Source organism: Pyrenophora tritici-repentis, chromosome 3, assembly GCF_003171515.1.
Source record: "Pyrenophora tritici-repentis strain M4 chromosome 3, whole genome shotgun sequence".
Taxonomy (NCBI): Eukaryota; Fungi; Ascomycota; class Dothideomycetes; order Pleosporales; family Pleosporaceae; genus Pyrenophora; species Pyrenophora tritici-repentis.
In genome coordinates, this window is record NC_089392.1 from 1700088 (window position 1) to 1713881 (window position 13794).

The 13794-nt window shown below is 50.5% G+C and overlaps 5 protein-coding genes across 5 annotated transcripts; 3 read left to right on the top strand and 2 right to left on the bottom strand.

Annotated features, from left to right (window-relative positions):
* Positions 1-2011: 2011 nt before the first annotated feature.
* On the top strand, positions 2012-3057 carry PtrM4_080190 (uncharacterized protein; the record flags this gene model as incomplete). Its single annotated transcript, XM_066106422.1, has 2 exons — positions 2012-2164; positions 2359-3057. The coding sequence occupies 2 exons, from the start codon at positions 2012-2014 to the stop codon at positions 3055-3057; spliced, it is 852 nt and encodes a 283-aa protein (XP_065963360.1).
* A 195-nt stretch (positions 3058-3252) lies between these two features.
* PtrM4_080200 (uncharacterized protein) lies at positions 3253-3708 on the top strand (the record flags this gene model as incomplete). Its single annotated transcript, XM_066106423.1, has 1 exon — positions 3253-3708. One exon carries the CDS (start codon positions 3253-3255, stop codon positions 3706-3708), a length of 456 nt encoding a protein of 151 aa, XP_065963361.1.
* A 3790-nt stretch (positions 3709-7498) lies between these two features.
* On the top strand, positions 7499-8440 carry PtrM4_080210 (NmrA family transcriptional regulator; the record flags this gene model as incomplete). Its single annotated transcript, XM_001940894.1, has 1 exon — positions 7499-8440. The coding sequence occupies one exon, from the start codon at positions 7499-7501 to the stop codon at positions 8438-8440; it is 942 nt and encodes a 313-aa protein (XP_001940929.1).
* Positions 8441-8663: 223 nt separating this feature from the next.
* Positions 8664-11221, bottom strand: PtrM4_080220 (C6 zinc finger domain containing protein; the record flags this gene model as incomplete). The annotated part of the gene is made up of 4 exons (XM_066106424.1): positions 8664-9355; positions 9404-9673; positions 9720-10632; positions 10679-11221. 4 exons carry the CDS (start codon positions 11219-11221, stop codon positions 8664-8666), a joined length of 2418 nt encoding a protein of 805 aa, XP_065963362.1.
* Positions 11222-11829: 608 nt separating this feature from the next.
* On the bottom strand, positions 11830-12111 carry PtrM4_080230 (uncharacterized protein; the record flags this gene model as incomplete). Its single annotated transcript, XM_001940897.2, has 1 exon — positions 11830-12111. One exon carries the CDS (start codon positions 12109-12111, stop codon positions 11830-11832), a length of 282 nt encoding a protein of 93 aa, XP_001940932.1.
* Positions 12112-13794: the final 1683 nt, after the last annotated feature.

The window sequence follows — 13794 nt, forward strand, 5'->3', positions numbered from 1 at the left end:
CAATATGTCGGAGCATGTGGAGAAGATCTCCTCGTTTCAGCGCCAGATCATGAGGTCGCAACAAAATGCTTTTAGTAAGTTTCTCTACCTGACTTGTACAATATTATCTCTAAATGATGTCAATCTAACAACAATGCAGCAGTTGCGATAGGGTTCTCTCATATTGCGGTTTGTAGCAGAGACTACAGTCCAGAGAGAGCCCTCAAACAAACCAATCGATGTCGGCTGAAACTATACATATCGGCGGATCACAGTTTTGGCGCCCCTGGAATGCGATCTCTCACCGCTTTCCGAACAGCTTACTATAACGCACCATGCTCCTGAGTGTGCTCGGGTAGCTACCATATACTCTCTTTCTCTTTCTCGCATATAATCTCTGCTAAGAGGACTTTCACGAGCACTCATGGTGTAAGGCCAATGAAGAAAGCAATATTTTGTCTTCCCTCCTTCGTTGGCCATTTCGGTAAGTTTGTGTTGGTAGGGCTGTAGCACTAGTGCTGAAAGGAAATAACGATAACTAGGAATGCATTCTGTTCGGTGATGGTTCTGATTGATTGTCTTGCGAAGGAGAACTATGGAAGAGCTAGATATAGGGGGTCTGGTCTGAGCACTGCTCGGACGCCGCGATCAGTGCGCCTGTCCGCGTGACTGATGCCAGTGCGCCTGCTCGCGTGACCGAGATCAGTGCGGCCGATCGCGTGGCTGAGATATCGTTGATATCTGCGATCCGACATTTTGTATATAAAACATAGAGGGATGAACGCGTGGTTTAGTAAGTATACTACCCCAAAGACAACTACTATCTTCAATAACACCCTACTTAGGCCTGCTCCAGCACCTTTCATGGTACCCTAACCGTTCATGTGCCTGGGACGGAGAAACGCATTTTCGCAATCACTTTCGATGACCTCCGGACTGGACCCCATGAATTTACCACGTATGTCTTATCGAGCAGCGCAGTTCACCATGTCGATTTTCATGGAGATGACTGGTGGGAAAAGCAACTGTCTCCCAACCAATGCAAGCAGGCATCCAACGAACCCCGGACTCACACGACGATGCGTGTGTTTCCAATGGCGACATGCATCTGAGTGCTGAGATACCGAAATAACGGTTACCACCACCAGGAGGTCTCGCTCAGAATCACGGAACTGGCTATCATGAAGCCTGTTTTCCTGAAAATGCTATAACTGCATATATACCACATCCTCTTCCACATGATACCCGAACCAACTCGGTGTGGAGCTACAAGAGTGTACTGGATGATGGACTGGTCCCCTGTTCTCCGGGTCCCATCTTGGCCTTGCGATTTCGACAGCCATTACTATATAAAGTCATACCGAGTGCGATGATGTTCGCCGCTATATACCATACGATGAAGTTCACCATGACTTCTTGGCAGGAGCTACTCCACTTATTCCAAACTGTTGGACATACCACACCATGACTCGTTGGTCGCCTTTCCTCCGGAAATGTGTTGGTCTCCATCAGCTTCCGTCTCATGTACAATCAGCTTGCCATCTCCTTGTTCGCTGCCTATATAGGCACCTTGATAGACCATAGATAGAACGTTATCTCACCTCTGAAATATCCTACAAAATGCGATACATGGCACGAGACGGAGCATTATCTTGTTCAACTTTCTCCCAAATCAAGTCGACGAGTTTGGCAGCAAAACCATTTTTTATTTTATTTTTCAGGTTGAAACCACTTATCCCTCGACTTCCACAACCACAATACTTACAGGAGCGCTACCGTGAGCCTTCTATGTCTGATGGTGCGATATGTTACATTCGTTTGTAGAAACACTGTTGTCGAGGCATGTTGAACTGTTTCGTGCATACGATACGCTTTACGGCAGCCAGAGGTCACAAGGCCGGTGTAAATTGGCTGGTTCTACCCAAAGATACGCGCCAGGCAACCTACTAACTAGCGCCTCGGCAGTCACACGTACCTGCTTAACAGTGTTACCGCAACAATAGTGCGCTTCCTCCCCTTCCCCATTTGCGCTATGGACAAATTACCACAGGAACTGATCAACTGTATTGTGTGGTTCGCAGAGCGGTACCCAGGCCAGGAAAAGCGGCGTCCCGCGATAGGTCAATCTTTCAGGCCTAATTGTAACGGTTTGGGACTTGCCAAGACCGACTTGGGTGAGAGTTGGGTACGGCCATCGCTACCACACTTTCTCATCACACACACCTATATAGCTGCAGTTCCTCCATAGCTACACAATGCAACGCAGTCCTCCTCCTCTCCTCACACCGTTACACTAATGGCCCGCCATCTCAATTCCCTCGCCTCGCGATTCTCAATCGCACTTGGAAAGAAGCAATCGAGACTATCACGTTTCGCCAGCTAGGTGTTAAGGGCGATGAGCTGGAATCGCTTCAATCGATCGTGACGGGGAACCGCCGCAAGCACCTTGCCTGGATAAGTTTTACAGCGGACTTGCCAGCATATTCAGAAGAAGCATACGCACACAAGGAGTCACGACTTGAACAAGACGCGAACAACGAGGCATTCAAAAAAAGCATATGCAGTCTTTTTACGGTCTTACAAACCTGGGAGGACAGTGGTGTGCAAAACGCATTGCGGCTTGATATCTTGACGGCTGTTTCGCCTACCGACTCTTGGGAAGTGGATGACGTCCAGATTGCGATTGGTGACTGGAGAGATATCCTATCAGATTGTTGGAAAGATTCGCGCCTGCGCCTTGTTCAATCTGACAACCTGCCCACGTTGTCTAATGTGCAGCACCTCACTATCGAGAATGGCGGGCGGAGATTTGCACCATCCGTTGCACCAGGTTTAGCGTTGTCACTGCCAGAACTCAAGACAGTCGACTGGGAGTTTCAAGACTGCGAGGATGATTCTAATGACGAGTCAGATCGGGACTCATTAGATTCAGACTATGCCCCTGAGTGGGTATCGGCGACATCTCCTCAAGCGCGCGCTGAGGCTCGCGCTGAATTTGCCAACAAGCTCTCGGTGACGCAACTTCGCTCTCTCAACTCTGCTGCCATCACCTTCTACTACCGAACCCCTTCAGATTAGAGGTATACAGCTCTGAGCATTGTGCCAGAGGGTCTCACATACGACTCGCTCAGTTCAGCGCTCCGAAACTTCTCACAGCATCTTACAAATCTTACTTTGAGTGCGTGTGTCGACTCCAGTCTATTCTGGCCGGCTGAGGAAGACGCGATTCCACCGTCTTGGCCCCACTTGAAGTCCCTCGACATCACGTTCGACATGGTATCTCCATCTGGTAAATGGTATTTCACCGGCCCACGACCAATCGACCATCCTGATGACAATCCCGTGCGCGGTATCATCGGCGGTTTCAATGAGCGCGAGTACAGCTACAGGGACTTCCGGCAACATGCAGGCCCAGAAACCTTCGATGCTTTCCTCAGCGCCTTCGCAAAAGCTGTCGCTCAGATGCCTGTCCTAGAGTTCTTTATGCTTACTTCTGAGCTCGTAGGTGAGACGGGAAAATTACACATCTCATATCATGCGCCAGGGCAGAGAGCGGAGTGGGGAGATGGAGAAGCGGAGGATGAAGAGCACCGAAGGATCTACTACGCCTGTGAGGTTGGGAAAGTATGGATACCGGAACCGGAGACTGCGGCAGCTTTAAGACGCACAGGATTTCAAAAGTACGGCGGGGAAGTGATCGAGGGATACGTGGGAAGTCAGTACTGTTAAATGTGATGAGGTTTCAAAGACAGTATAAGGCTAGTTCTATTTTGCCAAAATTGCTGCCATATCAGCAGAGGACAGTGAACGTGTGCTTTCTGAGGACGTTTGCTAGCGCTTCTTTATTGTTAGGGCTCAACGCTCTTTCTTTACTGTATATGTCCCGAATCTTTGCAGGGCTAGTGAAGTCTCGGCGAAGGACCGCGCATTTCTCGATTATCACTGGGGTTACGGTGTGAAGAAGGGGGATCTTGGAGAAGCTTGTGGAAACAAAGAGACTAAATGATTGAAAAAGGGGTATCTATCTGTATGTACATAGGAAAATCTACTATTTAAACTCTCATCTTGCGTTCAAGCCGTGCTCGCTCTTGACATTCTTTACTTACACACCGTATATTCGCTGATATCATCAAATATACAGCCTTGGCCATATTTGCTGTATACCTTCGGACTGCCACAGTCTTATGAACAACAAACGCGAGAGATACATCAATTGTTCTCCCGTTCTCACTTGAAATGCACACAGTATGCGGGCTCCTGAAAAGGTGCCATGCGTGTTTATCACGCGCTCGATGGGGTTAATCATGTGAGCCTCTCCGTATACCTTGATGCTCGGGTTTTACACTGATGTACTTTGGGTTCAAATACACCGCAATCGTGTCGAGTTGGTATGTGTAGATGTCTCCGGTCCACGAGTAACGTTTTGCCGAGTAACGTTTTGCCGAAAGTGGGTAAAAGGCCGACCTTACTAAGCGGGTGGTTATCTGTCTTCTACCGTCATATAGTCCTATGTGAAGAAATATCGATGTGGGTGGAAAGCAGCGGGTATGCGTGTCTATCATGCCGGGAGGGTCCGTACGTCATTTGTCTTGCTGTCGCGAAGATATGTAGAGCAAAGAGATGGCTGGTCATCAATCTGTTTGCGCAGCTAAGTCTGCTAGCCGTCACAGAGACTGCGGAAATTCATGGTGTTGCTGGAGATTCTCCTTGTTTGTGTGCGAAGCGAAGCTTTCAACGTTGCCCTGAACCGTACTTCATATCATATCTTCTTTCCCACTCGGCAGATACATCGCCTTGGTAGTTCTTCTTCAGGACGATTTTTCCGCTCCCATCATCGTGGTGCAGATCCTCTGTGCTTTTTATGCAACTCGTAGAAAGTCCTTGGTAGCTAGCTGCCGGAATTGGCAAATGCATATCAAGGTCCTCTTGGTGCAAGCCCCAGATCTCATCTTTCCCGCGTACCGCAAGTTCTAATGTGCTGTCACTCTTCAAGGAACCCCGGGAAGATCTGCGACCAGTGGGAGAGGTTGTAATGGCTCGAGGCAAGATGGGCTGGGGCACAAGCCTTGCAGGACTAGAAGAGTTAGATATAACGCAATCAGCACAATTGTTTCGTTACTCACCTCGAGGGTTCCTTTGTATTAGGACATGACTTAAAGTAGAAGCAAAATATACACAAATTCATGTTGGTAGTGGCTGAGAAACACTAAGAAAGCCAATGTAGCGGTGGCAATGGCCAACAGCAAAGCTGATTTGCCGTACAGAGGTCCGAGTTAGAAATGATTTGAATAACCCGTTTGAACAATCGTGAAAGGCGTTAGAAAGTTCGTGAATGCAAATATAGTGTCGTCTTTCCAGTGGATATGCTTACTTCCCGGACGCCGAGAGTTCCACCAAGGACAACCCTTTTTGTGACTCGACCCACAGGTAGGCTGGTTCGTCGTCAGCCATGTTGCGATCGCGGTTAATAGTCCGGCTTTATGGATTTGGAATGCCAATTAAAGTCGCTGCGAACGGGCCGTTCGTTCGCCATCATCAATGACTCCTGAGTGGTGGGCATTGGTCCATGCGCAAAGTAAGGATGACTCGCAAAGCAAATACATCGGGTTTGCCGAATTTGTATCTCGGAGACTTTGAGTTCAGGTGTCATGCATGTCTTACTTACATGAATGCTGTTCACGTGTTTGTAATGCTGACATGTTGTGGATAGGCTCGTGGCGCGGTATTAGCCTCCAAAAGGGCTACGACTGTGTATGTACGTTTTGACCCCTGACGGAAACAAACCTTCCCTAGTAATGTCCTTGGGAGTTCCTTAGCTTCCGCGACCGTGACAGTTTTTAGGCCCGGAATCATCGCTCCGCTATACTCACCTCACCTGCGGCGTTACCCGAGAATGAATCATAAGCGCGGCGGCATTACTATATCATCTGGTGATAAGGTTCCACTCCGGCAATCTCCTAGCGCTAAAGTTGCCGTTCCCATACCGGTACGTGAGTATGTGTGGTTGCCAAACTCCGATTTCGAACTACATTTTTAAGCTCCTTATTCAGCTATGCACGTCGTAAGAGTGTTCGGAGGCCGACCAGCAATACGGAGGATACGGCGTAAGCCTTGCATTACCAGATCGTGATCAGGCAGCCTGCCGGCTCTGGGCGAGCGCCTACTGACTGCGCCGCATTCCTTCATACCTAACAAAGCGTGATAATTTGGGCATCCAAGCACTTGGGTGCAGCGTCCAATATCTGGAGAGTTTTCTTCCTAATTGGGTACCTAGGTAGTCTTTGGGTCTCCCTGTGCCACACGCTGGACCTGCGCAGTGTTTTCCGAATGCGTGGGTAGACAGCGGGACAGCGGGAGGCGGATCGAAAGCTCTAATTTCGATGTCCTCGCCTTCTTAGCCTTCTTGGCCTCGGGACGTTTGGACGCGACGTCTCTTGTCTCTTGGGGAAGTTGGATGCGAAGTGTGAAGGTGATGGCGGCGGCGACTGTTGTGTGGCAAGCCTGCGGGGGTGCACCCGTCTCCGATTGGCTGATAAGATGGTCATGTCAACCAACTGAACTCACTTTGTGACCTGTCTCATCATCGAGAGAAGATCACCAAATCCCTCGGCCGAACTTCAGAATAGCATAGGTTCTTTTATTTCTCAGCATTGGATTCACTGCATGTTGTCGCCCAAGTAATTTCCAAGAACCCCCTTGGGCAGTCTGCGACCTCAGGAGGTACGGTACTTACCTACCTAGGTATGCATGAAGTTGCCTGTGGCCATCACTTGATTAACTTTCCTATATAGAATTTCCTATGTGTTTCACTTTGCTATGCATGGGCTGATGTCCCTTACCAAGGACGTTCAAGTTTCGCCCTATCTAGGCATGCAGGTCGTAGAACAACGCCCTTTCGCAGATCTCTTTCGTTGTGGGCTGTTCGTACCCCAGATCATGGGGCCAGAAAGAGAATTGACGGACCACTCTATCGCAACTTCGCCGAAGACAAGGAGTGGAGTGAAAGCACAAAGCTTACTGTGACATCACCGATGAAGTCTATGCAAAGCGTCAGACGGCAGCGACCCGCTCCCGCAAACCCTATCGTATTGCTAGGCGACCATACGAGACTTTGACTTTTCGTGTCCAACACGAGATTGATACGAAGATACTCAGGCGAGCCGGCGATAGCTGGACTTAAGACACCCTAAACCTCTTATGCGCGCCATGTCGGAGCCGAACACCCGACCGGAGATGGTTGCATGTCCGACTTCTACCTTTACTCTGGTCTTAAGAGAGTAAACTCCGCTGTAGACTCCCGCAAACCTGCTAGTACAGGACTTTATGGCTTCAACCCGAGAGGTTAGTATACTAAGTGCATTTGATCAAACAAGTATAAGTAGAGCAAGCAGTCATGTTTCTTCATTAATCATCTCTTACATTAACCTCCTTCACATCTCTCAATTCTCGATTCGTAAGATCCAACTTTCAATCATCAATCCCAATCGTCACTTGCCAACAACGCAGCCCAATTCTAATAATGTCCAACAAATCCATCCTTGCCGTCTTCGGCGCAAGCGGAAACCAAGGCTACAGCCTCGCCCACCACGTCCTCACTCACCCCACCCTGTCCAAAACATATACTGTCCGCGCTCTATCCCGCACGACTTCCCACCCCCTTCTTACTGCCCTCTCCTCTCTCGGCGCCCAAACCGCCTACGCGGACATGTCGCTCCCCTTGACCCTCGCTCCCGCCCTCACCGGCGTCACCCACCTCTTCCTCCTAACCACCACCTTCTACACCGGCAACACCCGCACCCTCGAAACCCAGAACGCCCGAAACGTCTGCACCGAAGCCGTCAAACAAGGCGTACGCTACATAATCTTCAGCTCCGCAGCTCACGCCTCCGAAATCACGGATGGCAAGTTAAGCAACGTCGAGCACTTTGATGTTAAAGCCGAGATAGAGGCATATATCCGCAGCTTACCCATTCAAAGCGCTTTCTTTGCCCCAGCGTCATTTATGCAGAACCTGCACACACATATGCGACCGCAGCCCAGTGGCGAGGGCGATGGGAGTTATGTGCTCACGACTATGCTGAGAGACGACACAAAAGTCCCGTTTATCGATATCTTGGATACTGGAAAATTTGTGGGGGCGATACTCGCTGAACCACAAAGGTACGCTGGTAAGTACTTGGCCGCAGCGGAAGGGTTCTATACGCTGAGGGAGATTGTGGCGGTTATGGCAAGGGTGACGGGTAAGACCGTGAGGCACGTGCAGCTGGAGGATGAGATTGTGAAGGCGAGGTTTCCAGAGGGGCTGAGGGGGGCGTTGGGCGAGATGTGGATATTGTGTAGGGAGTATGGGTATTTTGGGAAGGAACAAGAGGAGTTGGTGAAGTGGGCGAAGGAGCAGGTCGAAGGGAAGTTGACGGGCATGGAGGAATTCTTGAGGATGAGTGGGTTTAATTTGGAGTGAGAAAGGGTGAGGTGTCGTAAAGGCCTTACAATGTAGAGTCGTTCCAGAATCTGGGCCATGATAAATCAAACCTTATATGTATGTATTGTGTAATATATGCAAATTAAATTCTGTTTAATAAAACGAAAATCATTACGGATTTTTCCAACTCCAGACCTTGACGAAAAGTCATGTTTTTGCTCGTGCATGGAATCACGGCTCACCAGCGCCTAATACAAGATCTCTAGTAGCCAGTATACCCCTGCATATTTGGATCCGGGTTAAAATTCCACATAGCCATGGAATCTGGAATAAACAGCGCGGAAAGATCCGCATCTGAACCTGTGCCCAAGTCAAACTGCGTAAAGTCAAAGTTGATGTCAAAATGAGGCTGCCCGTTAAGGCCCATCATGTCCGGCGTGGGTTGGGCAGCCATGTTGGGATACCAGTTTGGCGGCATGGCTTGTTGAGAGTGTTGCGCATGAGCTTGAAGGGCGGCTTGAGCTTGTTGCTGGGATCGAGTATGCGCTTGTGTCTGCTGCTGCTGTTGTTGCGAAGCGGCATTATTGCTGCTACCCATTGCGACTTCCGAGAGAAGATGAAGTGGTGTTTGGTTGGCGGACTGGTGTGTGGAAGTACTGGGAGCTTGACTGGCATTCCGGGAAGATTCATAATCGGAGTCCTGATGCTGGTCTTTGGCGGCCCCTTCTTTGATATGAGCGAAACGCTCCTGTAGCCGCTTGGCAACATAATAAAACTTTCCATGTGGGGACTGGGCATCGCGGGATACAATAGCGTTGAACATTGCAACCAATTGCTCGGTATACACTTCAATCTGCAGATCCTCTTTCTTGATGATGCTGCTTACTTCTCCGGAACTGGTCACCGACACCCACATTTTCATCAAGCAGACAATTGCGTAAATTGCACGTACGCCTGGACAAGGTTAGCTCGACGAAGCACCACATAGTCAAGCCGACTTACAGAAGATGACTGGAAGAGTCAAAAGGATATCGAGTTGGATACTTAAGATGGTATCCAATATGCCATGTGTAGCCGCGAGACAGTCTCCAAGGGCACCGATATGCGCTGGACCGACGGGTGCATCCTTCTTGACACCCGAAGATAATGACGGCGATAACGATAGCGAATCTGAGATGTACGGCGGTTGTAGATCAGCAGAGCCCTGATTCTGATGAAGCGCTATTTCGTGCAAGTAAAGATTTGTAACATGCTCTGACAGTCGAAGTGTAGCTGGAAATGTTAGCTATTGCATATCAAACTCTGCTCTGCAACTCACGATCAAGATCGCCTATGGTCATGTTCTCCTCTCGGAGCTGGCTAAGCTCATTTTCGAATATCTTCAAGGCATAGATGACCTTAGGGTCGGAGATGGCAACTTCAACCGAAGGGTCATCCATGCAGAATTCAACGGATATCTTCTCGCCAATGTGCGCCATTTTGACTTGTTGGCACAGCAGCTTGTCTGATGGAAGTGCTTCAGGCGAACTCTCGAGGATACGGACACTATCGGCCATGTAGTTTGTCCAGCGCAAGAGGATCGGTCGGCGCAGGACCATGGTGATGCTCATGCAAAGATAATAGCACACAAGGAAGGTTCTCCGGGCTTCGATGCTGCTGGAGTTGGGATGGTACCTCTTGAAGGGACCGACTGAGAGCTTCATGACATTGGGGGTTGCTTTTCTGCCAAGCCCGAGGTCAAGGGCCATGACAGCGGCGCAATTGACCATCATGTAAAAATTGTGTTGTTCGAAATGGAGGGGTGGGCGATACCAAAGCACGGCAATGTGCAGTGCCTGAACAATCTCGAGTGATTTCTCTCCATTTCGCCAGATGATGTCGGCGAGCTGGTCCTTGAGGAGCTTGGTCAACTCTCGTTGAGTCTCTTGCGATACCAGATGCTCAGCACTTCCATGCGAAGACCCTGCCAAGACTGAGAGAAAGAGAAGCGGCTTCTTCTCGCGGACTTCACGAGCCGTGGTGCCTGGGGGAAAGGGCACGGCGGGGAAGTGCGGACAGATGTCGTTCACATAGCGGAAAAAGACACGTTCCGCGGTTTCTGGCGACATGAGCTGATCAATCAGACCATTGATGTGCGAATGGTCGGGGTAAATCTTGCTGTGCCCTGTTCGCCTCATCTCAGGATGTTCTGCCAAGTCGCGATGAATAGCATCCATGTCTTCCGGAATCGTCTAGGTTGTTAGCTATAGCTAAACAAAAGGTAATGCGCCTACTTACAGCGTGGGTTGTCTCAAGCTTCCTCCGCTTCGACTCGGGACCGCGCTGGATGTTCTGCGCCGGGCCATAGCCTGGCGGAATGTCTGGATATCTGTTGGGTACAGAGTTGGACCACTCATGACTGAGGGAACCAAGACGGTAGGCACTGTCGGGTGCCATTGGTATCGCATTTGTACTGGCCTCGTGCTGTGGAATGCCTCCATGATGGCCAACGTCCTGGCCCCCGGCCTTTTGCGCATGTAGAGTCGCAGTCAAGGCATCAATCTTCCGCTCCAGCTCGGCTACGCGACTGTCGGCTTTTTTCTGGCGCTTGCGTGTCGGCGGAGTTGTGATGCACGCCCGGCCTGCTTTGGCGCATCGTCGACACGAGACGTCTGGTCGCTCTTGGTCGCATCGGACTTTTAGTCCACGGCAAGAATCGCAGGCTCTGGGGCGCTTCAGATCGGCAGGCGATTTCCCAGACCCTGGGGTACCATGAGCACTAGAGGGAGTGTTAGTCGGCGCGCGCACGCGTTTATTGTTGGATTGCAATGACGTACCCATCGTGGTCGCCCTCGTCGTGATCGTCATCATCATGGTCATGGTCATGCTCCGGGCCAGCTGGGGAAGTCTGCTCGAGGGCGGGATCGAGTATATTGGCGAGCGGGGCGGGCTGCGACAGTTGCGGGGTCTGGGATTGATGATGGGGATGCGGATGGGATTGGGCATGGTGTTGAGCAGTGGGTGAAGGCAGGTAGTATGGATGTCCGGTGTTCTGCTGGGATGCAGAGGTGTTGTAGAGCTGGGTACGCGGTGGTACCGTCGACGTGCTCGCAAAGAGTCTGGGGTCTATCTGACTCTGATCTGCCATGGCCGCATTCACTCAACTCTCTGTTCGATGGTCGGCGTCGGTGGTCGGTGGTCGTATAGTACCCGAACTTCCGTGGTGGATTGGGCCGCGGAAGAGGGCTGGAGCTACAGCCTTGGCAGATGCTAACTTCATGTGGGAGTCACGTGTGTAGCTCTATGCAGCTGAACAACCACTGAACGGCCTCGGGAGTGATATAGAAGCTGCTATTTAAAGCAAAATGACCTTAATTTTCATTACATTACAATGTGTAGCTATCTCAAAATGTCTTTCATGCCATGGCCATACACGTATACATGTGCACCTACCCAGAGCTTACAGGTGGGATAATGGCCACTTCATCACCCTCCTCAATCTGCTGCTCTGCATCTTCCTCACCAATATCGACATACTCTAGGTTCACCGTCACGGCGCAGCTGCTCAGAACCTTGTCTCCGATCCCTGGATACCTCTCTTCAAGCATGGTGAAGACATGGCGGGCTCGTACTGGAGCGGGCAAATGTTCGCTTGTCTTGCCGGTAAAGGTAGACGCCGCTGCGAAGTAGAGGATGGAGAAGTGGCCTGCAGGTGCTTTGCCTGGTGCCATGGTGCCTACTGAGACGTATTAGAGACGTGTCCTGGAGCATTGTAGAGCGCGTGGAAGAGTAAAAGTTTTCAATCAGGAAAATTGTGATCCGCAGTCTATCGCCGAAGCGACGGTCGGATAATACATGCTATAATTTTGAATACATCATGGAATGGGCCGGGTCAGAGAGATGGAAAGACTACATACCTTGTGTTGAGTTGTGAGGAAGAAGTGAGCGCGGGCAGTGTGCGGAAGAGCATGTGAGTTCGCGCTGCCATTTAGCGTCTTCGCACGGACCGCTGCCGCAGCGCGACTTCGCAGTTCGCACTTTTTTGTGCAGTGGCGGGCATTCACTGACGTCGTCAGTCAATCTTCGACAAAACATGTATACAAGATTACAGTCGGCTCCCAGCTATGCCTGCTTACGATGCCAATGGCGCCTGTTGAACCAGCGTAGTAGTATTCGTCAGATACACAGCCGTCAAGCGCTCTGCTCGATCAAAGTTTCGCAGCATACATCACGGCGGGCACTACACACCACTACCAACGTAAGTTACAATGTTCCCAAACGACATTCCCAAACTTAATCATGTTAGCGCACGCATATATCATCCATATCCTCCACCTCTGCTCCTCCCCCGCCTTTCGACCCAACACTCCTTCCCCATTCAACGGGTGTACGCTTCCGTGAACACCTGGAGAAGTGGCAAGAACTATACGGCGCACCAACAAAAGAAGCGCTTTCGGGATTTCAGAATCACCCCGCCCGTGGCGACATACAAAACGGTCTGTCCAAGTTGACATCTGCTTTCAAGGCCGACGAAGATGCAAGGCCCGATGAATTAGCAGGCGCAGAGGAAGACGAAGAGGAAGACCCGATTACCATCGGTCTATTTTTGAAGCCGGGTGATGTTGTGGAACTCTGCCAACCTGATCGTGAAGCGGTGCTTGCTGTCTTCGTTCAACAACTTGAAAATGACAGCCAGTTCTTCTCCGTCAATGGCAGGTGGACACACAATGCGCTGTCCAAGGTCTCGTTCGCAATACCAGGGTGCATTGACCCCGAACTTGTGCTGCCGCTGCTTCCGTTCTTACCTACGAACCCGAGCAAGGCCGATCCAAAAGGCCAAGTTCACGTCCCTAGGGAGCTCGCCGCCCCAATCACAGACACTCTTGTGGACATGACCAGGGAGGCCGAGACCATCTACCGTAACAACGCCGCAGAACTGGATACAGCTTATGAGAACCTTGCCGAGAAGAATAAACCAACAATTATGACTTTGACTCAAATCGCCAAGCGCTTGCTCGGGCGTGGCGATTCTGCTTGGGTGCCATCACCGGCTGCACTGCTAGCTGTCCGTAAAGCTTTGAACCGCAATGAGTTTCGCTTCAGATCCGATTCCCGTAGTCATAGACTAACAAACTCTTTCACTATCCGACCCAAGAATGATGTTGAGATTGTGGAAACCGTCCACGGATGGATTCGAGAGTATCGCGAGTATCTCGCCCTGGAAGCGAAGCAGCCCAAAAATGCCCAGTACGCACGTACAAACGGCGTAATTCACATCACAGATTTCCTTGAAAAAGCACGTAAACTCATTGCCTATAGTCGACGGTATCGCGAACCAAATACAGGGGGCGTTGGACCCTGGACTGGACCTTTGATCCATAAAGGAGCACCGTACTTGAGGCCAAAACCAACTG